The following is a 26,778-nucleotide window of genomic DNA, read 5'->3' on the forward strand; positions in this document are numbered from 1 at the left end:
GGCAGGGAGGGGGCCAGGGTTGGACTCGCAGGCACCAGAGGCTGAACTAGGAAGAGGTAACAGAAGGTAACCCGAGGTCCAGAAGTCGTGCAGCCAAGAGCCACCCCACTGTGGGACACACCTAGATGGTTTCCATCCAGAAAAACTCTGTGTGCACAGGGCCAGGAGTGGGTATCCATGGCCAAGCAAGGAAGGTCCAGAGCAGTGCGCTGGAGCGGCCACCCACCGGAGGTGACTCTGGACCTCAGGTTCTCAGTGAGGCCCTGACAGACACACAGCAGCATGTGGCTGCCCTGGCCAAAGCTACCTGGGGCTCTCAGAGGGGGCGAAGATGGCATCCCAGAAGCCAGGAGGCCTGGCAGAGGGACAAACCCTAGGCAGCCTCATCTCTCTTTGAATGAAGAGGGTTTGAGAGGCCAGAAGCCTGCGCCAGCCTCTCCTCATGTGGGCCCTTGAATGGCATTTTTGTAGGGTTCTTGGGGGTGGGGGGACAACCATGGCCTCTGAATCTGGCTGCACCTGAGTCCCCAGAGTCTGGGATTATCACATCTCATGGTCCTAGGCTAACGACTCTGGGGTGGAAGCCACCCTGGTCCCTCAGGGTCCCTCTTTCACCAGAGCGAGGCAGGAGAGTGAAACTTTGACGAGGGATGAGGGGTCCAAAGCCAAGGCCTTGGAGGCCTTCGCCTACCGAGATAGGGGATTTGGTACTCCCTGAGGCTGAGAGGGAGCAGCCCTGCCTCAACTGAAAATGTAGCCAAGAAGGGTCTGGTTCGAGTGGGAGGGATTTTTATTTTTTTTATTTTTTTTTTGTTTTTTTTGTTTTTTGTTTTTTGTTTTTACAGACTGTAGTTCTAGCCTAAAGCAGCCTGGGATTTGTGATTCTCCTGCCTCAGTCTCTGGACTTCTGTGAGCACAGGTGTATGCTACCACACTTGGTTTGATTTTGTTGTTGTTGACACAGGGCATCTCTGTGAGGCCCTTGATTGCCTTCTGAACTTGATCTGTAGGCCGGGCTAGCCTCAAACCCAGGAATCCACCTGCCTCTGCCTCTGGAGTGCTGGGATTAAAGGTGTGCATCATGCTGTCACAAGGCTGAAGGACCCCAGTCTTAAAAATCAAAGTCAAGGGGTGGAAGCCAGGAGTCAAGAGCTATTTGACATTTGAAGTGCTCTGCCTGCCGTACACCTACCTGAGTTCCAGACGAGGGCATCGGATCCCATTTCAGATGGTCATGAGCCACCTTGTGTACTGCTGGGAATTGAACTCAGGACCTCTGGAAGAGCAGGCAGCACTCTAACCGCTGAGCCATCCCTCCAGCCCCCACCCCCGCCCCCGCCCCCCAATGGCTGCTCTGGCAAAGAACTTTCTTTTAGTTTTTGCGCATCCAAGTTGGGCAACTCACAACTGCCATAGAGGCCTGCTCCGCTCTGCTGTGGCCTCCACAGGCACAACCCTCCCTCCCCACCCCCGAAATAGACGCTCGACTTAAGATAAAACTTTTTTTTATAACAAAACAAGCCGTGGAGCAACTGTGGAATACACTTGAGGTCAGCCTCCGGCCTCCACACACACGAGCACCAGTGCCTGGAAACACATGTTCTATACAGAGTTGAAGGTAGAGGGACGTGGTGGCCACACTGGGGCCAAAGAGACAGGTCGGGAGAAAGAAGAGGCCTGACGACTGGGTTCCATCCCCAGGAGACAGCCGAGTACCCAGAGCAGTCCCCTGAGCTGCACACACACATGCTTATAGGACACATGTGTACACATGGAATAAATGGGTTTGACAGCTGAGGGCTGCCGACATCCCACGCCTGTGCCAGACCATCGCTTTGTGTCTCTGGTCGTTTGAAGACAGTTCTTCTCTGACGAGAACGGTGCCAGATAGAAGGTTCTGGAAGATTCTCCAAGGGGTAATATCAGGCTACAAAAGCACTCCCTAGAATGGTTTTTAGTCTCATTGCTTCTCAAGGGACCAGAGGCCAGAGGCGGCAGCAAGTGAGTGAGCGGGCAGGAAGGTAGTTGACGAAGAGAGATGAAGGGGGGCCTTGAGCCAGAGCGCCACAGAAAGGCTAAGGTGTCAGCTGCTCGAGGGAGACGTGAGAACAGCGCGGACACACTGACCCACAGATCAGGAGCTGGGAAATCTGCTCTGCAACAGCCTAAGAGTGGCCACAGACAGCTTCCAGAAGGTTCCCCAGAGGTCCAGACCAGAGCTAACCAGAGCTAAGTGGTCAGACTGGTGTCTGAGCAGCAACGAGATCCCCTGTGTCCCAGCATCCTCTGGGAAGCAGAAGAGAGGCACGGGTACCATGACTTTGGGAGCAGCAGGACTGTCTAAAACCTTAGGGCTCAGCGCCATGCTAGCCTAGCACCCAGGAAGCCCTTGGTTCCGTTCCCAGCCCCACACAGACCACATGGTGGCACAGGCCTGTCTTCCCAGCACTCGGGAGGCAGAGAGGCAGAGGCTAAATGAATGGCCCATCCTCAGCCAGCCACGGGAAGCCAGCCTGGGCTCATGTCTGAGACCTTTCTCTCAAAAAAGAATTAAACAAAAGACTCAGCTCAAGTCCTTTCAGCTAGGGCCAGCAAGGCGACACAGTATCCATTGACAGGGCCACCCAAGTCATCCCAGCCTGAGCTTCTAAGCCAGGATATCAGTGGCTTTTCCTCACCTAACTGTACTGGTGACCAGGGCTCAGGAATGAATCTGGGCTTCCTGGAATGCGTGAAGCTGGAGGGCCATGGACAGCGGTGAATACAGCACAGTGACTTCTGTTTCCAGCCTCTCGGGCATTCCAGGGGAGTCTCAGTTTCTGGCCAGCTTGTTCCCCATGCTTACCATAGTCACTGCTGGCAGCATCAGCTCTGCACAGAGCAGAGCAAACGCCAGGCAAGGAGGCCGAGATGAGATGTTAGGCCATCGCTTAGCCATTAAGACACTAGATAACTGCTAGGCGTGAGGACTCTGCATCCTCATGCTGCAGTCTGGGGTCATGGCGGCCGTGCATGTCTGGCCCAATTCATGCTCCCAGCCCCTCACTGGGGGATTCTAGGCAGGTTCTTTGCACACACTTCCTGCCCTGTCGTAAAATTTTTTTTTTTCGGAGCTGGGGACCAAACCCAAGGCCTTGCGCTTGCTAGGCAAGTGCTCTACCACTGAGCTAAATTCCCAACCCCAGAAATTTTTACTTTGAGATAAATTCTCACGCTAGCCCAGGTGGGCCTTGAACTCCCAGTTTCTCTCACCTCAGCTCCTTGAGTGGCTGGGATGACAGGCCAGGCCTCCAGCCCTCCTATCCCGCCCTGTCCTTTCTCCTCAGTTCCCCACCGCCCCCGCCCCACCGCCCCATCCTGGCCCCAATCATGAAGTAAATCACTCAGCGAGTGCAGAAGAAACTCAATAAGCTTGCTCCTTGTCTATCTCTCTTTTTGTCTCCGACGTTTTTGTTAGCAAGGGGAAGAGATGTTTGGGAGAAAACCAGGGATGCGACCTCTGGAGCTCTGTCAGGACTATAATGTGCCTGGCAGAAAGAGAAGCCAATGATGGCGTGGGAGACACGGGCAGCTGAGAAACACAGTGGGGGAGGGTGTGTCAAAGCTCAACTCAGAAATGGAAGATGCCCACAGCTCAGGAAAGGTGCTCACAGGGGCCTAAACACACTGAGGACTCAATGACTGTCACCCCTGTCTCTGCTCTATCAGTCTCCCTGATACACACAGCAGCCCCACCTGGCCTCAGAACCTCGGTGATGGGACACCGAAGTCCCCTGCTCTGGCTCCTGAGAGAAACGGGTAGGACAGGTGTAGATGGAACCTGGCAGCCCAGAGCCATTTTCCCCACATTGGAAAATCCACACAGTCCCCTCCCCAGCCAGCACCAGGCCAACTACCATGCTATGGCTGGAGACACAGCGTGTCCTCCGTGGGACAGGTAGCCCTATATCCTGCTCAGCTCAGTGGGGACACCATGGGAGACCAGGATGTGGCAATCCCCAGACACTGCCTCTCACCAACCTTAACACAATCACCCTTCACCATTGTAGGTACCAGGACACTCAGCCACTAATGACACACACAACTGTGTCCTGCTGTCCCTGGCTACAGATGCAGTCCTCATGGACACATGAGAAACACCACACACAGCCCCACGTCAACACAAACACCCAGATCTCACATGGTCATGGGTGCAGCCACAGACACGCAGGAACACGCACACAGTCACTCAGCCTCTGGTAGACACTCAGCCAGTCTGGGCCACATGACATGACCAGCCTGGGGTGGTGTGCAGCACCTGGAGAGTAGCAAGGGGGTGGCCAGCACTTGTCAAACACCCAGCCTGGGGACAGAGTTGCTGGCCCGAGTCCTCTCAACCACCCTTCCTTGGAGTCTGGCAAGGCTGGGCCAGCCATGAAGCATGGATCTGTCCAGATGGGGTCCAGGAGCCCCAGTGTAAGGGATGGAGGGGAAAGGAGAGGCGGTCCAACCATTTGTCAGGAGTCACCCATGAGTGCCACTAGTGAGTTCTGATCAGATCCAGTGTAAACCACTGACCCCAAACAGCCACTGTCCATGTACAGTCCCCTGTCACACATCAAAAAACCCCACAAGAGCCCCCTCTGAGAGCACATAGGACCCCCTTAATGTCACACCCTGTGACCGTAACCTCCTCAAACTCCCACCCCCACCCTGCCGCTGCCCTCACACACTGGTCCCCTTCTCTCTTGAGACAAGAACTCACTCTGTCACCCCGGCTGGCCTGAAACTCAGAGATCCTCCTGCCTCTGCCTCCAGAGCACTGGGATTAAAGGTGTGAGCTGCTACATCCGGTGCCCCACTGGCCAGAAGGTCTCGGTGTTCCTGTACCCACGGGGAAGCCTCTAAGCCTCTATTGTGGGGAAAGAGACTGGAGAGCTGAGGTGGGGTGGGGAAGGTGTGGGTGGGTGGGCGGTGTCCCAGATCCTCTACTGAGCTGTATCTGTACACCCCAATTGAGACTCGAGCCCTTTACTCAGCCCTGGCCGTTCCGACTCTGCCCTGGGTGGCAGTTCACAGGCTTGTCTATCCACTAAGGGGGGTCTTCCCAGGGTACCCCAGCCTTCCAGTCCTTCGCTCAATCTGATCCCCACGACGGTGCACCCTCACACCCCAGAGCTTTACGAACTGCTTATTCCATCTTCCTAAGGGAAATCTGAGCCCTGAGGGGATCCCCGGCTCACCGAGTTCCAGCCTTCCAGCGGAGCAGAGCTTCACAGAGATTCAAGAACCGCCGGCCGGGAGCCAGAGCTGAGCTGGGCCTGGAGCGAGGGGCGGGGCTTCCCACAGGTGGGAGTAACCTGGACAGGGTACCACCCTCTCAGGTGGCCACACCACAAACCCCTTGTCTTGAGGTCAGGGACCTGCTCCATTGACTGGAGCCAGGGTTGGGGTTGGGAGTGGACCGTGTCCACACCCGTAGGAAGGGAATCTGGGATCAAGTCAGGGTCTGCCCACCACGCAGATCCTGATCAGCTGGGTGGGCTTCCTGGGCTTCCTGTGAGGGCGGTTCTGCTGGCAGCTGAGGCTCCTGGGCAAAGGAGGTGGGACAGAGGACAAAGCTGGAGGACTCCAGTATCCTCCTTAGGTAACAGGATTGAGCTGAGTGTGTGTGATTTAGCACCTCCCCCAGCTCTATCTCTCTCCCTCCCTCCATCTCCGTGTCTCTGTCTCTCTCTGCCTTTCTTCTGGAAGGGTCTTTGTAGCCAAGGGTGACCTTGAACTCCTGATCTTCCAAGAGCTGCCATTGGTGACGGGCACTGGACATGTGCAGTACTGAGGACAGACCCAGGGTTCATGCATGCCACGTGAGACCTCTGCCAACAGAGCACACTAAATTGTTTTTGTTTGAGGCAGGACCTCATTGTGTAGTCCTGGCTGTCCTGGAGCTCTGTATGTGGACCAGGCTGGCCTGGAAATCACGAGATTCTCCCTGCCTCTGCCTCCTGAATGCTAAAGGCATGTTCCAGGATAGCCCTTTGGGTTTCTTTTGTTTTTAGATTTAAAAAAAGTGTGTGTGTGTGTGGGGGGGGGGTTATGTGTCTGTCAGCGCCCACAGTGGGCCAGAGGTATCTAATTTCCCTGAAGTCTGGGCTACATGCAGTTGTGAGCTATCAACATGGGTGCTGGGAACTGAACTTAGGTCCTCTGCAAGAGCAGCAAAGTGCTTCAACCCTGAACTGTGTCTATCTCCAGCCTGTTTGCCCTTGGATTCCCTTCCAGGCTGGAATTACAGGAGCGAGCCATGTCCACCCAGCTTTGGCACAGGGTCTAGGATGTGAACTCTGCTCTTTGGACCAATGGAGCGCATGCACTTTTGCCTGGAACATTCCCCCATCCAGGGCCATGGTTGGCAGAAGCATGTTTCTGCCTTCTTGTTTATTTGGGAAGAATGGCTGGAGCAGGGGCATTCCTGAAGCCTCACCTGGGTAGGTGTCCTCTGGCCTCCTCTCCACTTGGCCCTCAACAAAGCCCCAAACACTGCACCCATGTCCCCTGCTGCCTGCAGAGGTCCAGCTGACAGGTGAGGTGCTCTGTGCACCAGACAAGGCTCCCCAATGACTCTATGGCATGGTAGCTGAGACATGACAGGTGGAACCTTCTAGAGCCCTGGATTTAAGCTGGGCTCCCCCCACCATCTCCAATGCTGCGGCTCCATTCACAGGAACACCGTGTGCCACCTCGATCCTCACTGTAGAAGCCAATGCTTCCTAGAGCCCACTAGACCCTGCCAATAGGCGTTCCCATGTCCTGCTATCCTGCAGACACCCATCCCTCTCCAGCAGGGATCTACCCAGCCTTTAAAGACTCTCCTCCTCCAAGTGGCTTGCCCCAACAGCAGCCCCTCAAGTCAGAACTGGGGACCTCCTGTGTGGGTGTCAAATCTCCCCATGTGTAGATCAAGTCTCCAGAGCAGACTTGGGTCTCATTCCATTTAACCAGACTGAGCCACCTGGGACAGAGGTGGTTGTGGGATTTACCGAGGGATCATCTGCAGCCCTGGAGGAGGGTCTGGGGTGCAGGTACTCACAGGGGAGGAGGGGGCTGAGTAGGGATGGATGAATGCTTGAGTGGGTGAGTGGGTAGATGGATGGGTGAATGGGTGGATGGGTGGGTGGGTGGATGGGTGGGTAGATGAGTGAGTCCACAGTGAAACAGGACCCTAGAGCCACAGGTCCGGCAGGGAGGGGACATTGTGAAGTTGGTCATGTGGAAACAAATTAAGAAGTTGGTCTTCTAGGGGCTGGGGATTTAGCTCAGTGGTAGAGCGCTTACCTAGGAAGCGCAAGGCCCTGGGTTCAGTCCCCAGCTCCGAAAAAAAAGAACAAAAAAAAAAAAAAAAAAGAAGTTGGTCTTCTGTCAATAAATTAACAGACACAGTGCAGTCGAGGCAGGTGATGGAATATTACTCAGCTGTGGAAAGGAATATAAGAACATATGCCACCTCCAGGTTATAACCACAGAGACTTAAAGCAACGCCTCAGGTTCAGGCACATTCACAGCTGCACGGGTCAGAGCAACTGAGAGGCAGGAGCTGCGCGGCCACAGAGATGGGGGAGGGGACGGGTGGGGGAGGGGGTGTGTGGGGGTGGTTATATGAATCGATTTACTCTGACCTGAAGTGACTTTTTTCCTCTTGGTTTGTCAACACAGGATCTCTCTGTGTAGTCTTGGTTGTCCTGGAACTTACTCTGTAGACCAGGCTGACCTTGAACGCAAGTGATCCTTCTGCTTCTGCCTCCCAGTGCACCACCATACCCAGGTATGAATAAAAATCTTTCAGGAGGGGCTGGGGATTTAGCTCAGTGGTAGAGCGCTTACCTAGGAAGCGCAAGGCCCTGGGTTCGGTCCCCAGCTCCAAAAAAAAAAAAAAAAAAAAAAAAAAAAATCTTTCAGGCAAAAAAAGAAACAAGCAAAGGAACCAGGCCACGTTTCAGTCTGGGCTTGGGACATGTGGTTTGAGAGGGTTGAGCTGGGCCTCACTGTTAGGTGTTCTCTCCCGGACACAAAGCCCTGGGCTCCCTGCTCTGTACTGAATGGGCTGCGGTAGACAAAACTCATTCCAGCACCAGACAGTGGAAAACAGGGGGCCTGGGAGTTTACTGTCATCTCCAGCTACAAGTTCCTGTGATTCAAGGTCAGCCTGGGCTACATAAATCTGCCTCAAAAAACAGAGACAGAGACAGGTGGTGGCCCCGCCTTCATCCCAGCACTTGGGAGGCAAAAGCAGGGGGATCTCAGTGAGGTGAGAGCTAGCCTGGTCTACAGAGTGGTCTAGGGGGGTTGGGGATTTAGCTCAGTGGTAGAGCGCTTGCCTAGCATGCGCAAGGCCCTGAGTTTGGTCCCCAGCTCCGAAAAAACAAAACAAAACAAACAAACAAACAAACAAACAAACAAACAAACAGAGTGGTCTAGGATGGCCAGGGCTGCACAGAGAGACTGTGTCAGAGCTCCACCTGCCCCTGCCTCCGGAGTGCAGGGATTATAGGGGTGCTGCCACCACTGTCTGGCTTTTGGTTTTGATAACAGGGCCTTAAGGACACAGCCCTGCCTGGCCTAGACCCTGCCACACAGAGCTCGCTGGCCAGGAGCTCCGAGATGTGCCTGCCTCTAAGTGTGAGTCACCCTGGTATGGCTGCATGAGGACGGCTCAGCAGTGGCTTGGGGCCCACACAGCTCAGAAATCCCTTTTTACAAGGGAAAGCAGTGTATCATGGGACCAGTAGGAGGCCGGCAAGGACCTGCCCACCTCAGGCCTCAGAATATCCCAAGGGCACTGGGAAACTGACAGTTATGCCTTCGGGTGTCCAGGCCAGACCAGGCCCCCCGCCACCCGCCACTCTCACAGGACAGGAGGCCACTGTGAGTATGAAAAGGTATTTAATCCCCTGACAACCAAAAGCCAGGGCCCTCGGGCACCCCGCAGAGCACCTCCACCACTCAGAGGAGCAGGACTGCTTGGACACCCAGTACAAAATGGCTCAGTCCAATGGCAGAAGCAGGTGGCTGGGCCTGCACTCCTCTGCCCCTCAGTTCTGGTTAGACTGGGTGCCTAGGGAGTCCTCCCCTACCACCCCCCAGAGCTCTAGGGGGACCACCCAGCTGTCACTGCCTGTCAGCCTGTAACAGACACCCTTTTCCATGCAAGTGTGGGTGGCCATGGCTCCCGATCGGTCACAGCCTGTGGGGACCTTGGCTTCAGCCTCAGTGACATGCAGCATGTGTGGAGGGCTCCTGCAGGCAGGTCTGTCCTGGAGTCCAGAGCCTGGTTGGTGAGGTAGAGGACAGACGCCAGTCCAGAAGCCACTGCTGGGGCAGAGGGCAGTGGCCCCTGCATGGAAGACTCACACACCTGGGCTGATCGATTTGCTGGGGACGTGGCCATCTACACCTGGCCAACTCCTACTCGGCTGCAGAACCTGGAGCTGGCGCTGTTTGCTGGCTTGCAGCAGTGACCAGCAACCTCAACTCCATCTCGGCTCGGACTCTCCTGAAGGGGTCTGGTCCCCTTGCATAAGCCCAGGCCCTTGGGCAGGGTGCCCCTATCTAGGCCCCTCAAGGCTGCTCCCAGCACAGGAGCCTGCTCCATGGGGTTGTTGCTCTGGCCCCAGAGAGCCCCATCCTATGGAGGGAGGAGCGGTCATGGGTCACCCGCAGGGCGAGCATCAGCAAAGCACCAACGGCAGCCATGGCCTTGCATGGAGTGGGCAGCAGGCGAAGCTCACGGCCCGGTGCGAAGCAGAGCTGGTCGCTGGGGTGCAGCTGGAGGGAGTACGGACTTGAGGCCTCAGAGGGCTGAGCACCATGTTGGAGGGACATAGCGCAGGTCTGTCACTCTGGTGGGTGGCAGCTGTCCCTGTCCCCTGCAGGTCCCAGGTGGCCGGCATCTGTGTGGCATGGAAGGCTGCGAGGGCCCAGCTCTCACATTGCCTCTTCCTAGGCCGAGGTCCCTGGGGTCACCACAGGTATAGGCTGGACTTGGTCCCCATTTGAGGGGCTGAGGGGACCGGCCACAGGGCTGTCAGGATCCTTGGCAGGGTCTGTGGCTCCTGCCTCCTCAGTGGCCAGGGGGCTCTGGGCCAGCTCTTCACCCCGAGGCTGCTCCGAGAGAGAGGCATCCACATCCTTCGGAGGCACAGGTCCCTGGGGTGCAGCCCACGGGGTCTGAGGTGCATCCTTCTGGAGAAAGGAGGGGCTGTGAGACCGGGACCAGTAGGGAGCAGGCCCCACGGGGCAGATTCCACACAGGGGCAGGGTACTTAGAGCAAGGGGCATGCAGCCTCCACCCAGAGCCAGAAACATCGAGCCCCTGCCATCCAGGGCCATCCAGCTCCATCCAGTCCCAGTACCATTCAGCACCCAGGGCAGCAAGTCCTGGGCAGATGTATGGGACCCGCTGCTCTCCCCTCTCATGCCTGCCCTCTCTCCTCCAGAGCAATCCCATTCACTCCTATGGTGAAATTCACCCTGTGGGGAGCAGTAACCCTCAAGTCTAAGAGGTCTGTGAGCACAGGCTAGCCCAGAGCAACCCCTGCCTACTCCAGCAGCCGCCTCTGTGACACCAAGGAAGTCCCAGAGCACAGAACCCCCAAGAAGACGCACCTAAGAAACAAGGCTCATCTCAGCGAGCCATGTGGCACCCATTGCCCGAGGTGGGCATCTTCCCCATCTCCTTACAGCCCTCCACTGTACCCTCCAGCCTCTCTGGCTGGTATAGGGCCTGGGGGGAGGGAGGGCTTGGCAATGTGGCAGGAGTATTCACAGCCTTGGGTCACATCCAGAGTCCTCCACAGGGGACCAGAGAGCCCAACGCATGACCTTCCAGAAGTGAGGGGCCCAGTGGGAGCACAGGAGGTTGGACTCAACTTGACCTGGCGGCTTAGGGGGCTATCACCGCAGTCATAGCAAACTGGTATTCACCGCAAAACCGCTGCCCGTCCAGAAGGCGCCCATCTCCCGGCGCCACAGAGCCACGGTGCAGCTGGTCAGCAGTGTGCAGGGGACCAAGTAGAGGAGTGCAGGCTGGCCATGTCGCATGAGGACGAGAGCCACGAAGGTCACCAGGAGGCCCAGGCCATAGGCTGCAGGGGAGAGAGAGCATCAGAGGAGCTGCACCTGGGGGAGTGACGCCTAGTCAGGGGCTATGGTGAACGAGAGGGAACAAGGGTTGGGGAGACCATCAGCCACAAGCCGGGCATCCCAGAACTGTGGGAGCTGAGGCCGAAGGACGGGAAGTTTCATGCATAGGGCTGTGCAGGTTAGCGAGCACTGCAGGTGGCCCTGGGATCCTGAACAGGAAGCACACCAGGCACCCTGGGCCACCAGATGACACTTAAAACCAGCCTGGGACAAGGGCAACTTGGGACTTAGGGATCAGAAGGTGACAGACTTGGGGTAGGGAAGAGCGGGACAGCAGTGTGCCCACCTACCAATGGTGCAGGCCACAAAGTAAATCCTGGAGGACTGCACCTGGATATCAAACCTGTGGCAGTAGGCCACCAGCAGCCCTGTGGGGACGATGCAGAGTCACCATGACTACAGCATGGCCATGGGTGAGTGCAGTGAGACACCATGTCCCGTAATCAGTGTCCCATGGGGTGAGTCAGGACCTGGAGGGTCCTGCCACGCAGATGGTGACAGTGAGCATGTACATCACCTACACAGTGGCACCTGGCAGGTGTGGCCAGACAACCATGCACCACCTGGGTGGGAGGCCATCTTGCCCCAGACCCTTCCTGCACTCCCTGCATGGCTGTCGTGCCCCGCAGCCTACCTCTCACCCTCCCCCCACGCAGCCCGCACCTGGCACCAAGATGTCTCCAAAGCCCAGAAGGGAGAAGGGCCGGTCACACAGGGAGAGAGGCGAGGTGTTCAGCCTGGGCACCTTCAGCACCATGGGCAGCTGTGGGGAGAGCAGGGCTCAGCCTGGACGCGCGCATCCACCAGCTGCTGGGGCCACAGCCCAGGCCCATGTGGTGGGGCGGCATACCTTCTCATGGGTGGATGAGTTCGAGGGCCCAGTGGCCACCTCCACCATGATGCTGTTGCCGCTCTGCACAAGACAGGTTGTCAGCCAGGGCAGGGGAGGGGCGGGCAGCTGGGAGGGTAGAGGGGACCTACCTTGGTCAGGTAGGGGGTGATGAAGACGAAGAAGATGTCGTAGACGAAGAGCACCAGCAGCAGCAGTGTGCAGGCCTGTGGGAGCCAGCACTGCCCTCGAGACCTGTGCGCCCAGGCCCTCAGCCCCCCACCAGGAATTGACCTGCCCTGCCATGGCAGCCCTCACCTTGAAGGTGGGCAGGCGAATGGTCCTCAGCATGTACAGGCAGAAGGCAATGCCCAGGGTGTCCTGCAGGACCCATGCCCACCTGGGAGGAGGAGAAAGCGCCATCAGTGATTTGGAGCTTTATCCCTGCCTCGTCCTACACCAAGCCGCCACCACGGACCTGCCACCAAGCTACAAGGTCCGCCCACCCTGCCCACACAAGGCCTCAGACCCCAGAAACAGGAGCACCACTGAGGAAGCCGACCGCAGGACAGCTTCAAGCAGATGTGGAGCAGCTCCATGTGGGGTATATTCCAGTGTGATGGTTCCTGCCATACCTCAACTTCCCCAGAACACACCACTGTGGAATTCAGGAGTTGGGACTGCCCAGGGCCTGGGCCAGGGCCTTGCAGCCCAGCATGAAGAGCAGGAGCAGGCTTCTGTGGGAGCGTGACTCTCCTGACTACCATTGCAGGCAGCCATAGGACATGTGGGGACAGCGGAGACAAGGGAAGTCTGGGTGGGAGCTTGGCTCTGTCCCATCCCTTCTCCCAGCATGTCCGTTAGCATGGAAGCCAGGAGTGCCCAGGCCGTGCCAGCCAGTGTCGGTGACAACCAGGAGCCAGGTGGGGACAGGCAGGCTGTCCTCAGGGCCACGGCGCCAGCCCTCTGCCTTCAAGGAGGCTGTGTAGGCATAAGAACCCCGTGGGAATTCACTGCAGGAGAAAATGGACCTTCCTATCTCCATGGGGGCGGATGGCAAGTGGCACCCGGGCATCAGGTGCTGCCTGAGCCCACGCCAAGACTTGAGTGACAAACAGTGGCTCTGGGCCAGCATGTCCCCTTGCCCTGCCCAGGATCTGGGCAAAGGATGGATAGAGCCTTATCTAGATTCCTATCGGGGTACAGGCTCCTGGCCAGGCCTAAATGAAATGGGACACGGGCAGGCGGCAGCCGTGGGTGGTGTGCAGTCCTACGGCTGGGAAGTCTAGGCCTTGCTGGGCAATGGGGGCACCCAAGGACAGCAGTGAAAACCGACAGGGTGGCTGTCAGCAGGGTCTGGGATGTGGCAGCACTTACTGGTCCTCATTACGGAAGACACCCCACACCACGGAGACAGTGACACAGAAGAGGGCCAGCAGCAGCATGCGGGCCTGTGGACGCTTGTGGAAGTACGGCAGGTTGTTGTCGGGGACCCTGGAGGGGACCACCCGTCAATGTCTCTCTTCCCATACCACGTCCAGCTCACCTCCCTGTCACCCTGAGCCTGGCCTCCTGGCTTGTGCCTGCTGCCCCCTCTCATCCCCGAGTAGGAGCCCTGACTATGGGCTATGTCTCCTCCCAACTGGCCAGGTGCCTTTGGTTCTAAGATAGCAGCCCCAAAGGCCATAACCCTGTGGCTGCTGGCCTCACAGTGACTGGGGCTCCCTTCACCTAGCTGCAGGTGGCTCTGAGAAACAGTGCCGTCAAGGAGCAGGTAGAGCCTTGGAGGCCTATGATGTTGCCACTCCCTCCCAGCCTACCATCCTTGGCCTCATTCCTTGGGACCCCCACATCATGCCCTGTGGCTCAGTTAGACAGGAAGGGGTACAGTGCATAGGTGACAGGAGCCCCAAAGCCTACAACCCACAACCAGCACTTAGTAAGCACCTCCTGGCTCTCTGAAATGCCAGGCGGGCAGGAGATGGCAGGAGATGGCAGGAAGAGGAGGAGGAGGAGGAGGAGGAAGAGGAGGAAGAGGAAGAGGAAGAGGAGGAGGAGGAGGAGATGGAGGAGGAGGAAGAAGAGGAGGAGATGGAGGAGGAAGAAGAGGAGGAGATGGAGGAGGAGGAGGAAGAGGAGGAAGAGAAGGAGGAGGAGGAAGAGGAAGAAGAGGAAGAGGAGGGGTCTGGTGAGGCCTGGGGCTCACCTGCACGTGCAGAAGGGCAGCTTGCGCACACAGGGTGCCAGGCAGCTGTAGAGGCCGGTAGAGGAGGCCAGGCAGAAGATCCCAATGATCACGTAGACTGTGGGGCCAGGCAGCGGGGCCCAGGAACAGTGGGGGCAGGAAAAATAAGAAATCAAGAAGGGAGCTATGGCCCCTCGGCTCTCGGGCAGGGCTCTGAGGGTGGCAGGGGCTCTGCGGGGTGGCGGGTGGTGGGCGGCGGCATACCCAAGCGGTCATAGAAGTAGTAGAGGAGCACAAGCATGAAGCAGCACATGACAACAAACACGCAGATCATGACCGGCGTCACGTCCACCGCCTCATCCTCCTGCTTCTCAGGGACGTCGTCTCGCTTATGCTTCATGTACCTTCTTGGAAAACATCGGGGTCACCCAGGGCTGTGGCTTGCGGCTCGGCCCCTCCCATGGTGCCCGGAGTCAAGCTGTACTCACTTCTTCACATCATGACTGCCAGCCCAGTAGCCACCAAGGGCGACGGTGCCCACGGCCATGATGAAGATGATGACCATGTTGTAGTCCATCACTGGCTCGCTCGGAGCATACAGGGCTACCATTACCTCGTGGCCAAAGCGCTGACCCGAGAGAAGAGTGGGCTCAGACAGTGGGCACTGCTGTGCCCCAGCCTCACCCAGGACCCAGCCTTGAGTCAACTGGAAGTACCAAGAGCAAACCCCACTGGACCTGCACCCAGGACCCAGACTGTGAGCCCCAGCTACCCACCCCGCCATGTCCTGGGGCCTACCCTGAAGATGTCTTGAAGGTCCCTGTGGCTTAGCAGGGCCACAGGGATGCTTATCTCCTCATACTGTGTCTTGTTGCCTCTTGGAGGGACCTGCAGTGGACAGGAGGTGTAGTGTCACCCCAGCCCTCTGGCTGGACAACTCCAGGCCTTGTCCAGGCATCAGCAAGGCTTGGGGCTCAGGCTGGAAACCCTGAGCCTCCTCAGCACTGGCCCTGCACAAGGGCTGCTCTGCAAGTCTCCAGCCCCAGTGATACCAACCCCAGCTCAGGGGGCCATGGCCCCACAGACCTGTGCCTCCACTGCTCGCTTCAGCCTTTCTCAGCATGCGGAGACAGGGCTCCCTGAGCTTCCCCACACCCCAGAGGTAGCGAAGAGCCGAGCACCCTACCAGTCTCTCCTTGCTGACTATCAGCAGCCCATGTGCCCCACTGCCCTGGGCCAGCCGCACTTTCTCATAGAAGGTACAGTTGCCCCGAGCCACCAGTGCGATCTGGTTGGTGAAGTCTTCTACAGGAACATCGAGGTGGGAACAGAGCTGAGTCGTGCTCAAGTCTCGAAGCTTCAGAAGAGACTGCGGAGGGGGATGGGGTCAGGGCCACCAAGACCACAGAAAAGCCAGGGGGCAGACCATGCTGACCACACCGAGACAGCCAGCTGCAGTGGGGACCTAAGGACTGCTCTGAGGATCCTGTGAGCAGATGTGAATGCCCATACAACATGCCATGCTACCAAGAGGTGCACCCAGGACTCAGAAAGCCCTCCCCAACCGCACTGCACGTCTTTAAATGCCTAGCAAGTGTCTGGGGCTCAGTAAAGGTAACAGTGGTGTGAGCAGCACTCAAGGCTAAAAAGGCATGCTCTCCTACTATGAGCTTGCTGTCCCACTGTGAGACCTTGGGCGTGGGGGCTAGGGCCACTCAACACACAGCCCACACGCGCTCACACAGAGCACACAGAAGCTGGTGCATACATCATTAAATGTCGGTGGGAAGGGGGGAGAGGCCCACTCAAAGGACAGGCACCTCCCTGGGAACAGCATGGGGGTGGGGGGCAGACATGGAGACTCAGAGGAGTGAGATGAATAGTCAGCAACGCGCTGAGTGCTGGGACCACATCAGAGGATGTGTAAGTGCAATGCCAGGCCCTAGGCACCATCCTGCCCTAGGCTGTCACTCCTGAGGTGCCCCTAACCTGGTCTGTCTGTCACAGACCAGTAGTGGTGACAAGCCTTGTCTGACCGGGGTCCCCAGCAGACCTCAGCTGCTAATCCTGAGCATGAGAACCCAGGCCCAGAGGGACGGCGGCCACCCACGGACCTCCAGGGAGTGTGCCTAGTATGACACTCACCACTTTGTTGAGGTCATGAGGCAAGTGGGCCCACTGTGGGTTGTAAAGGATGCAGTAGTCCCTGCCCCGGGTCCCACCGCTTTGGGGCACAACTCGCAGTACACCGAACTCACAGGCCACCTGGAACAAGACAGCGGTAAGAACTCCAGGTGCCGGAGGCACCATCGATGCCTGGCCTTGGTAAGGAGGACGGACAAGGCCAGGCGCCCTCCTGAACAAGGCACAGTGGCACAGACCAGCCATCCCTGCACTCTGGAGATTGAGGCAGGAGAATTGCTATGAATTTGAGACCAGCCTGGGCTGCAGAGACCTTGTCCTTTTGGGACATGAGGCTGCCATACCCACAGGCAGCAGCAAACCGCAGCCTGGTTATGAGGAAAGCCGCAGGGCCGTGGCTAGTTCCTAGACCACTGTGTGGGACTTCCCAGGAAGCGTCCATCTGTCCGGCCAGCCGGCGGCAGCCCTTTCCTGACTGAGCCCTGTTAGCTTCCTGGGCTCCTAAGACTCATATGTGTAAGGACAAAGCCTCTCCAATGGCTTGCTGTGGCCTTCAGCTGGGGACTCCCCCAAAACCACACATGGAGCTAAGGAAGGACATAAGCAATCCCCAAGAGCAGCACATGGGGTGGGGGTTAGAACAGGCTAGAGTGGTTGTGTGGCTTCTACAGAAATATCCAGACTGTGCCCCGGAGCTTAGTGCCAGGGCAGAGTAGGACATTAGCCTTCTTGGAGGCTCTGATCTGGCACGAGCTGGGAGAGAGGGAGGCAGATCCGGAGGTGCAGGCTAGCTGTACCAGTTGAGAGAGAGTGAGCTAGACCAGTGCTAATGAGTGCTTTCTGGGCTCCAAGACTTCAAGCTCTGAGAGGAACCAGACAGCAGGGAAGCAGTGGCTAGGAAAAGGCCACCGACAACCCCAGATCCACCCTCAATGAAGAGTAAGGAGCAGGCATGGTGGCTTTAATGCCAGCACTCAGGCAGAGGCTTGTCTACATAGGGACAGCCTGGTCTACACAGGGAGTTCCACCACAAGGCTGAGCTTGGATTTGGGCAGTGTTCTCTCTGATATTCTTGGTAGCCACTTAAGGCCAGCAGATCCTTACTGCCCAGCCCCAACAAGAGGGTTTTCAGTACAGGACCTCAAGGTGGCCCAGCAGAAAGGTCACCTGAGGAATTCCACAGGGTGGGAAGAGAGGCCCCACATTGTCCTCCGACCTCCTTATGCACTGCAGCATATGCATACAAGTACAGTCTCAGACACAGAACGATTCTTTACAATCGTGCTTCCATGGCTGACCCTTGAGTCTTACATAGTCCCACAGGTTTGTAAAAAATGCTGTAGAGTGTCACAGCACAGCAGGGCCCTGATGTTGATGACCCCACAAACTGGCTGCAGCAGACACAGATCAGGCTGGGACTGAGCAGGCAGCCTGCTCCCTGCAAGCTGGCAAAGTTGTGCAGGCTGCTGAGGACAACAGCCTGCTAGGGTAAGGGACCACACGCTGTGGGGACACTACCACACGCTGTGGGGGATGTGCCTGCGGGGACACGGCTGGCATGACTATTGTGACTGTAACCAATTGTTTGCTTCATGTAGCCCAGGCTGGCATCTGACTCTCTGTAGCTGAGGATGCCCCTGAGCTGATCTTGCCACATCCACCTCTTGAGTACTGGGATGACAGACTTGTGCTCACCTCTGTAATAGCAGGGGTGGGATCTAATACAGACCCTCAGCCATGCTAGGTAAACATTGCACCAACACGTGAAAGCACTGCCCACACTGTACGCGGCAGTTCTGACGAATGTCTGGGATGCCTGTCAAGAGGCCTTCTACACAGCTGTGTTTTCTACATCATGGCTACTGCCAGCCTGGCCAGTCACAAAGAAAATGAGCCAAGCTCTCAAGGCTCAGGGCATGGCCCAGAGAAGGGAAAACAGGAGAGGCTGGAGGAATCTAAGTTTCACAACTCCAGAAAGGCTGTTGCTGCTGTTACAGAAGCAGCCTGCCCACCCTGTCAGGAGCCTTAGAGATGCACACCCAGGAGAGCCACCCATGCTCCTGTAAGGACATCCCATGAGCTCACTGCTCTCCTGAGCTCCACCTGGGTGGAGTCATTTCTGTTATGTGGGTGACCTATCTGGGGCAAACAGATTTTGTTTATGTCTCCCCAGAAGTCACTCGAAACCAGGGCTCTCAAAGCTCACTCCTCCTGGCTGCAAATTCCTTAGGGAGAGGCTGGGTGTCACCTGAGGACCTGCTGTACAAACAGGCAGGGGGCACAGGATCACTGGCCTGAGATGGACACTAACCTGCTAGTTGGTGCCAGGGTTCCCACCAGAACGCCTGGGTTTTCCACACAGACCTGACCTGCCAACTTCCCTGGGTAGGGATCCCAGTTCAGCCTGAACCACTGCGGGAAGCCCTGATCTCAAGGCGGCGGTAGGAGGAAGGTCCAGGCAACTCAGTGGAGACCCTGACCACACACAGTGCAAGCAGCTGGGAACTTTATTTTCAAGATTCCTCTGCAGGGACCCAGCGCTGGCTCTACACCTCTCCAAAGAGAGCTGAGCCCCTGGCACCAGTCACCCCCATAACATTATCCCTGTCTGCCTCTCTAGGCAGCTAGGGGTGCCCCAGGTAGACCCTGGGCTGAAGCCATCACCAGGTCAGGGGAGGGAAGGGGCAGAGGACAACTGAGACCACAGGGCTCAGAGCAGTTGGTCTAAGAGCTATCCTTGCACTCTGGGAGGAATCAGAACCCATCCGCAAACACCCACCAGCCATGTGCCCCTCCCAGAAAAGTTCCTTCCATGAAGGATTTGGGGGCCATAGAGGGGTCAGAGTCCACATCCCAAACTTGCCTGCCTTCTGCATTTATAAAGTTTTATTGGCACATGAATAAGCTCATTCCCGTGGCCATGGCTCCTCCCTCCCACTCAGCAGCTGTGACAAGGTCTACAGAGCAGAGAGAATTCCTTGTCAGAACACAGCAGCACTGCTGTGGCCTCAGGACAGCTCTCTGTGAAAAGTGGCTTTTGTGTAAAACGGAAATGGGTAGAACTGACTCTCCTCACTGTGGTCACTGAACGCACAAAGGCGCATTCATGGTCACCCACCCCACCACGCACATGGCAGTCTTTCTACTCTGTCACCAAGGGGACAGCACAATGACACTTTTAACAGGTCAAGCTCTTCCAAGAACCAGTTCTAAGGCACTGTGTCCTAGTCACACCTGGAAGAGCTAGAGATCAGAAGCCCCAACAGCACGACCAGAAGCAGGATGACAGCTGCCTGGGAAGGAAGGTGGGGTGCTCTCAGGAACAGAGACCTGCATAGTGCCACTTGGACCCACGCACACTCCTTTCCTGGTTTACAGGGAGAGAAGAGAGAGGTACAACTTGGGTTCAAGTCTTTAAGCCAGGATCACAAAAAATCTACAGGGTCCAGAACTGCCACCAAGCAGACTCTCAATCAGTTAGTTTCCCTCCTGGGCTCCGGGACCAAGAACAGCCCCCTGCCTGTTCCCCACCAGATATGGGAAAAGTAGGTACAGCTACACCCATGCAGAATACAGTCCAGGCGACACCCATCACCTGCCCAGTAAAGTCCCCAAGCACACAGTCTCTCTGTCCAGCCAGGCCCACCCTTTACTCCCAGTGCCTCTGTAGCCCTAAGTAAGGACTGGAGTCTCATCAGTTTGTGGAAACAGCATCCCCAAAGGGAAAACACCATCTCTCACACCTTGCGTCAGCAACTGATGCCCACAGCGCCTTTCCTCTCCCACCCTCTGCAAACTCCTTTTTATCCTTCAGAACCTGCCATTGTCCCTATCAGATCAGAAAAAAAAAGAAAAAAAAAAAAACAACAACACAAAAAGGGCACGGACTGGCCCCAGGCAGGTCCAGTCAGGAGAGACTGTGTGGCCAGGTGAATTCCTCCAGCAAAAGGAAAAAAAAAAAAAAAAAGACCAGGAGAAACCAGAATAGCCTCAGTGGACATCACCAGCACAAAGAGGGCCGTTTCCAGAGACAGGTCGGTGGCCTGCTACCATGGGCGGGATGCAGCAAGTCTTGACACACTTCCAAAAGCTCATGCCCAGCCAAGGGCAGGATGTGGGGGTAAAATCAGCCAAAGGGAGATGTTGGCCACATGGTGGAGAGCCCAGGAACCACATGTGAGGAATGCCTTAATGCTTAGCCAATATAGGAGGCACATGCCAGCCAGCTGTGCCAGCAGTGGAGAGGCTGAGCCTGAGCTGCAAGCCCACCACCAGCCTGAGCTATACAGGGAGACCCTGTCACAAAAGTCTGTAATCTCAAAAAGGAAATGAAAAAGCATTGACAGAGTCCCTGAGACAGCATACACAGTAATAAACACCACAGGGCGCACAGGCCACCCTTCACACCGTCCCGGAAGCCCAAGGCTGCAGCACTCCACTGGGACTGGAGGCTGCTGCCACAAAAACAAAACATTAAAGGAACCTAATAACTAAGCCAGGAGTTGCGGCGATGCAGTCAGTGACATACCGAGGCAGGTGTTTTGCGCTGAGTTCCAGGCTAGCCAAGCCCCACAGGGTGTTCATGGCCAGCCAGGGCAAGTCTGAGACCAGCCTGGACTGCAGAGTAAGCTAGAGGCCCGTCTGAGCTGCGGAGCAAGTTGGAGACCAGCCTAGACTGCAGAATGAATGTGAAGCCAGCATGGGTTACATAGTGAGTTCAAGGCTAGCCTGGACTACACAGTAAGTTCGAGACCAGCATGCCACCTGTCCCAGAAAGCAAAGCACACCAAAGCCAGCCTTCTGCCAGGGCGCAACCCGTGCACTCCTGAGGCGTCCTCAGCAGAAGCTCATCCCCACCGTTTTGCATCGACCCTGAGATGGGGACCCCCTTCCGCCCAAGGTCACAGAGCAGAAGCCGAGGAGCAGGGCTGCAAACACCTCGGGGGCCGCGCTGGACGCCCCAGGGATGGAACCCGGAGACTCGCTCCATTCTGCAGAAAGGGAAACTGAGGCTGGCAGGGGAGGCGGCGGCGGCGGTTAGGGCCCTGGGGCGCAGGGCGGGCTAAACCTGGCCGGAAGTCTGCGGTGGAGAGAGCGAGTGAACCGCAAGGTCACGGCCACACTCAGGAGTGGCGGGGCCGAGCCGACCCGCCGTGGCGCTCACCTGGGCCGCGAGTAGCAGCAGGGATGCGGCCAGCCGCGCCGCCGCCATGTCCGCCGGTCCCACCGCAGTTCTAGGCGGAAGGTTTCCTGGCAACGCCTTCGGGACCCCACGACGCGCATGCGCCGAGTCTGCGTGTGCGGGAAGGCCCCCCCCGCGTTAGGAAGGGGTGGGGCGGCGCCTGCGCAGAACGACGCGCGGCGACAAGATGGCGGTGAGCATTGCTAGATCGCGGGGAGAGTAGGGCTACGGGCACGAGGAACAGTGGAACCGAGAACAGAAAGACTAAAAGAAAAGTGACGGACCCCCGAAGATAGGGATACAGGGTGCTGAGCATGGGAGCCACGTGGGACTGCAGACGGGGGACATGTGGAAACAGACCAGGTGACATGGGATGCAGACGACAGGCATGAAGACGCAGACATTGGACGTAGGAATGCTGACAGGCCCATGGAATGCAGAGAGGACGAGAGGATGTAGACACAGGACATGAGGGTTGCGGACCCGGCAACATTGGGGTGCACCCAGGAGACAGTGTAGATGGGGGTATAGGGATGCAGATGACACGTGCATGCAGACTCAGGGGCATAGGATTCAATTAGGGAGACACTGGAGATGAGGATGCACACAGAGTTATGGGCGGTTGAGGTGGAAAGGAGTCCCGGGGTTCCAGGCCCAGGCAACAGGGATGTGGGAAGGCTGAACCTCTCTCCTCAGCGTCCCACCTTCCAGCAGGACAAAGAGAAAAAGAAGAAAGAAAGCATCTTGGACCTGTCCAAGTATATTGATAAGACCATTCGAGTCAAGTTCCAGGGTGGCCGGGAAGGTGAGTGGGTACCACAGGGCTCCCTAACACAGAGCTTGGCCAAGGTCAGAGCAAGCAAGGGAAGCACAGCCTAAGCTTGGGCTATCGTGTACCATTGAAAGGTATACCCCAATTGTGGGTGGGGGAACAAGTCCCAGGAAAGGGAGCCAAGTGGGGTTAGTATGGATGGATCCTGAAGGAAGCAGCCAGGATCCATGAGGAGGTGGAAGGAGGCAACAGGAAGAAGTGTCCTTAAGCCCCTGGACATAACAGGAACCCGGAAGGTTTCCCAATAGAAGGAGGATTGAAAGTTCCAGACCAGTTTGACTTATATAGCAAGACCCGAACTCCAAAAACCAACCAGGGGTAGGGCTGTATCTCTGTGGGTAGATTGCTGGTTTAGCATACGTGGAGCCTGGGTTCTATTCCCAGCACCATGTAAACCTAGCATGGTTGTTTTAAGCCAAGTGTTCCGACACTAGACACTAGGGAGGTAAAGACAAGAGGATCAGGCTGCCTAGTGAGTCTGAGGAAATGAGACCCTCAAAAAAAAAAAAAAAAAAAAAAAACAGAGAAAGAAAGAGGCTGTTTTGTATTGCATGGAAGCTATGTAGAATTCAGTTGGGATGACCATAAAGTTTTATTGACACTCATACTGGAAAGAGGAGGGTTGGACTCACACTTCCCCATGAGTTCTGTGGTGGCTACTGTTCCTGGAGCCCCCATACCAGGCTCTATGTGTTGGGGGGTAGACTGACATCCTTCTCCATCTTTCCCCTGTGTTCCTCAAGCCAGCGGCATCCTGAAAGGGTTTGACCCACTGCTCAACCTGGTGCTGGATGGGACCATTGAATACATGCGAGGTGAGCTGGCAGAGGTTGTTGGAGAGATGACACTGGGCCTGTGTGATCAGACTATGCCAGGTGGTGACTTAGGGTGCAGGCCACTCGCTAGTTGCTGCAGTGTCTGATCGCCACGGGGATGACAACCTTACCAAGAGGGCCCCAGACTTGAGACTTCCAGCTCATTCTCCTCAGTCCTCAGGGGACAGCAGGAGTGGTGGCCACTGTCCTCTGCCAGCAATGTCTGCCTGCATCAGGGACTCCAGAGCTCATGGGATCTCGGCTCTGTGTAATGCCACCCAGTAATGCCCTAAGCAAATCCCCCACTAACAGGTTACCCCTCTGCAGCCCAGAAGACAATTATGTCTAATTGCTTACCAGCTCCACCTGCTGTCCTCTCTCTTCAGTGCCTCTGCCCCTTAATGTTCATGGGGTCAGCATGGGCCCTTCAGGGTTCTTGAAGCATCCTGGAAATGGCTGGCTCTTCCTTCAGCTACCCTCACAGTGGTGTGGTGTAAGCTCTGCTGGTCCGGGTGTTCAGAGCATCCGGATCTGTCAGTCCCGGAAAGAACTGTGAATGAGAACTGCCAGGGCCCCTCTGAGGTACTGGCTGTAGCATGCTTATGGAAGGATACACCCTTAATTCCTCCTGCTTGTCACCCCCCCAGACCCCGATGACCAGTACAAGCTGACAGAGGACACTCGGCAGCTGGGGCTCGTAGTGTGCCGTGGCACCTCGGTGGTGCTCATCTGCCCGCAGGATGGCATGGAGGCCATCCCTAACCCCTTTGTGCAGCAGCAGGACACTTAGCAGCAGTGGAGGGTGGCCCAGCCCCAGGGGCCTTCCTTCTATGGGGTGAACTTCTGTTTGATGTCTTGGTCTTTTTTTCTTGTTTTGTTTTGTTTTGTTTTTTAATAAAATTGCCCATGTGAGCATCCCTGTCCCTCCCCCACTCCTTCTGCTTGGTCACTTTGGTCTTTGGAGAAGCCAGGACTGGGTGGAGACATTGCTCTGGGGACAGTGAGGTCTAGAGCAGAGCACAGTACAGCAGGGGACTAGCACAGGGATGGGAGAAACCTGGGCACCTGAGGTCCCACAGTCCAGCTGGCTTTACCTGATAGCTGTGGCAAGAAGACCACACCTCCTAGAAGCGGCCATGACCTGGTCTTTCTCCATATGGTGCCCTCTCAGGACTGAGTTGCAGGGAGTCTGGGCCCTGATGTTCCTCAGGCTGGGGTGACTCCCTAAAGCTTCTGCCACAAGAAAAGCAGCCAAGGCTGGGACAGGGCTCTGTGTTCCTGTGACACAACTGGGAACTAGGAAATTACTTGTCTCTCATGATCCGGCCTGGCCTGCAGCCTCTGGCTCATGGAGCACAGATACAGAAGCTTTTGGCTGGTTGGACTCCATGGCCACAGCCCTCAGGACAGTCAGCCCACTCTAAGTTTAGGGAGCCCAGCAGGGATCATGACTCCCTGAGGTTGTGACTGAAGGCTCTCTGCACCTCAGAAGTCTTGCAGCCAGCCCAGCCCAGTGCTCCCAGAAGCCACTGAGGAAATTAAGTCAGTTCAGCCCCTCAGCTCCCCCTAAGTTAGCAAGGCTTGTCCACAGCCCTCCAGAAAACAGCTACCTTCCCTTCAGGTAACAGACTGTGAGAGGTAAAGTCTGTGCTCCCCCCTTCCGCATGCCATGTCACTTAGGGGAAGTGTCCCACCCTTGGTGAGCTACAGTCTTGGAGTGTGGACACCCCAGTCTTGTCACAGAGCGGTGATGGCACAGGTCCCAGAGGCTCAGAACTCAGAAACTGGCATGAAATCACTTCACCCAGGAGTGACCAACCCAGTTCCTAACAGCTAACAGCAGCCTGCCCATCATGGGGGGATGGTCTGCACAAAATAGGGTATCCCCTGCTGTCTTCCAAGCTACTCTTCCTGTAGACCTCATGCTGTGAGCAGGCCCTGCATATACCACATCCTGACAGGATTGGAGCCCTGCCAGCTACCTGGAGACACGGGAAAGTGCAGACCCTTTCTCCTTGGGGCCAGCAAATATCTGTTGCCCGCCACTTGGGAGGCCGAAGCAGAGAGGTGGCAGGTTCCAGGACAGCCTGGGCTACAGAGGAAGACCTCACTCAGCCATACAAAAAGCAGGCCAGTGAGTGGGCTCCGCAGGTAAAGGTGTGTTTGCCTTCAGGCCTGATGACCTCTTTCAGTCCCCAGAACCTACAGAGGCAAAAACACCAGCAAGTTCTCTGAACGCACGCACGGTGCTTGCACCTACAGAAACAAACAGAAACACAATGAAAACCGCAGTGGACAGCCTAGGTGAGCGCCCAGACACTCACACCACAACGGAGCCCTCCACACTACTGTGGATGTTGTCACAGAGTGTCACACTACAGAAACTTACTGACACAGCCCTGGATAATATTGCAGAGTGAAGAACACGGCATGTATTGAAGAATCCCGTTTGTGGTGAGCAGTTTTGCTTTTTTTTTTTTTTTAAGATTCATTTATTCTATATAAGTACACTGTAGCTGTCTTCAGACACACCAGAAGAGAACATCAGATCTCTTTACAGATGGTTGTGAGCCATCATGTGGTTGCTGGGAATTGAACTCAGGACCTCTGGAAGAGTAGTCAGGTGCTCTTTTTTTTCCGGAGCTGGGGACCCAACCCAGGGCCTTGCGCTTCCTAGGCAAGCGCTCTACCACTGAGCTAAATCCCCAACCCCTAGTCAGGTGCTCTTAACCGCTGAGCCATCTCTCCAGCCCCGCAGTTTTGCTTTTCAAGACAGGGTTTTCCTGTGTAGCCCTGGCTGTCCTAGAATTATGTCTGTAGACCAGGCTGGCCTTGAATTTGTAGAGACCTGCCTGCCTCTCTGCCTTCTGTGTGCTGGGATTAAAGACCCATTCACGACTAGCCCCTAATTTTTAGTTCTTTCCCCCCCCCTCCCCCCCCCGGAGCTGGGGACCGAACCCAGGGCCTTGCGCTTCCTAGGTAAGCGCTCTACCACTGAGCTAAATCCCCAGCCCCTAGCCCCTAATTTTTAAGCTTGAGGTTTCACAGGTGTGTGACTGAGTTTTGTAGGCAATGATGTCCTGCCAAAAGGCCAAAAGTTTAATGTGTCTGGAGAGCCCCATGTCACCTTGGGATGGGAGAAAGTGGTCTAAGACTGTGGAGAGCTGGATCCAGCTGAGTGTTTCAATAGTTTTACAAGGAAACATTTAATATTTTCCCTTAACATTATATGAAAGTTTTAATATTTTACTAGGAGTCAGATGGGAGAAAGGCAGACAAGAAAGGGAGGACTGGGGCTGGAGAGATGGCTCAGTGGTTAAGAGCACTGACTGCTCTTCCAGAGGTCATGAGTTCAAATTCCAGCAACCACATGGTGGCTCACAACCATCTGTAACGAGATCTGATGCCCTCTTCTGGTGTGTCTGAAGACAGTGACAGTGTACTCATATATAAAATGAATAAATAAAATCTTTTAGGGGCTGGGGATTTAGCTCAGTGGTAGAGCGCTTACCTAGGAAGCGCAAGGCCCTGGGTTCGGTCCCCAGCTCCGAAAAACAGAACCAAAAAAAATAAAAAAATAAAATAAAATAAAATCTTTAAAAAAAAAAAAAAGGG

The 26,778-nt window shown here is 56.1% G+C and overlaps 2 protein-coding genes across 30 annotated transcripts; one reads left to right on the top strand and one right to left on the bottom strand.

Annotated features, from left to right (window-relative positions):
• Window positions 1–8,900: 8,900 nt before the first annotated feature.
• On the bottom strand, window positions 8,901–21,625 carry Sppl2b (signal peptide peptidase-like 2B). Of its 27 annotated transcripts, XM_063263732.1 has the most exons (16): window positions 21,499–21,625; window positions 16,338–16,457; window positions 15,379–15,561; window positions 14,991–15,080; window positions 14,681–14,820; window positions 14,457–14,596; window positions 14,214–14,310; window positions 13,385–13,501; window positions 12,326–12,407; window positions 12,160–12,234; window positions 12,029–12,091; window positions 11,842–11,941; window positions 11,469–11,546; window positions 10,960–11,120; window positions 10,389–10,506; window positions 8,901–10,218 (listed from the first exon to the last, which is right to left on the bottom strand). In XM_063263732.1, exons 1-16 carry the CDS (start codon window positions 21,544–21,546, stop codon window positions 10,127–10,129), a joined length of 1,704 nt encoding a protein of 567 aa, XP_063119802.1. In that variant the 5' UTR covers window positions 21,547–21,625; the 3' UTR covers window positions 8,901–10,126. The 27 variants fall into 27 exon arrangements, with proteins under 27 accessions (XP_063119802.1, XP_006241010.1, XP_063119796.1 ...); XM_006240948.3 differs by lacking the exon at window positions 10,389–10,506; XM_063263726.1 differs by having other exon boundaries at window positions 8,901–10,506.
• A 55-nt stretch (window positions 21,626–21,680) lies between these two features.
• Window positions 21,681–24,095, top strand: Lsm7 (LSM7 homolog, U6 small nuclear RNA and mRNA degradation associated). Of its 3 annotated transcripts, none has more exons than NM_001401076.1 (4): window positions 21,681–21,709; window positions 22,213–22,321; window positions 23,092–23,163; window positions 23,811–24,095. In NM_001401076.1, the coding sequence occupies exons 1-4, from the start codon at window positions 21,704–21,706 to the stop codon at window positions 23,951–23,953; spliced, it is 330 nt and encodes a 109-aa protein (NP_001388005.1). In that variant the 5' UTR covers window positions 21,681–21,703; the 3' UTR covers window positions 23,954–24,095. The 3 variants fall into 3 exon arrangements, with proteins under 3 accessions (NP_001388005.1, NP_001388004.1, NP_001102202.1); NM_001401075.1 differs by having other exon boundaries at window positions 22,228–22,321; NM_001108732.2 differs by having other exon boundaries at window positions 22,231–22,321.
• Window positions 24,096–26,778: the final 2,683 nt, after the last annotated feature.

Source organism: Rattus norvegicus, chromosome 7 (genome assembly GCF_036323735.1).
Source record: "Rattus norvegicus strain BN/NHsdMcwi chromosome 7, GRCr8, whole genome shotgun sequence".
Classification (NCBI taxonomy): domain Eukaryota; kingdom Metazoa; phylum Chordata; class Mammalia; order Rodentia; family Muridae; genus Rattus; species Rattus norvegicus.

Bases quoted from the DNA above. Each gene is read 5' to 3' on its own strand.
- Sppl2b (XM_063263721.1), bottom strand. From the start codon at position 21,546: ATGGCGGCGGCGCGGCTGGCCGCATCCCTGCTGCTACTCGCGGCCCAG. The intron at 15,562-16,337 runs GTGAGTGTCATA...CCCCCTCCGCAG, and splicing joins CTCATGACCTCAACAAAGTG to TCTCTTCTGAAGCTTCGAGA. The intron at 10,507-10,959 runs GTGAATACCAGT...TGCTCCCCACAG, and splicing joins GGACGGGCAGCGGTTTTGCG to GGTGAATTTCACCATAGGAG.
- Lsm7 (NM_001401076.1), top strand. The intron at 22,322-23,091 runs GTGAGTGGGTAC...GTGTTCCTCAAG, and splicing joins GTTCCAGGGTGGCCGGGAAG to CCAGCGGCATCCTGAAAGGG. The intron at 23,164-23,810 runs GTGAGCTGGCAG...TCACCCCCCCAG, and splicing joins GACCATTGAATACATGCGAG to ACCCCGATGACCAGTACAAG.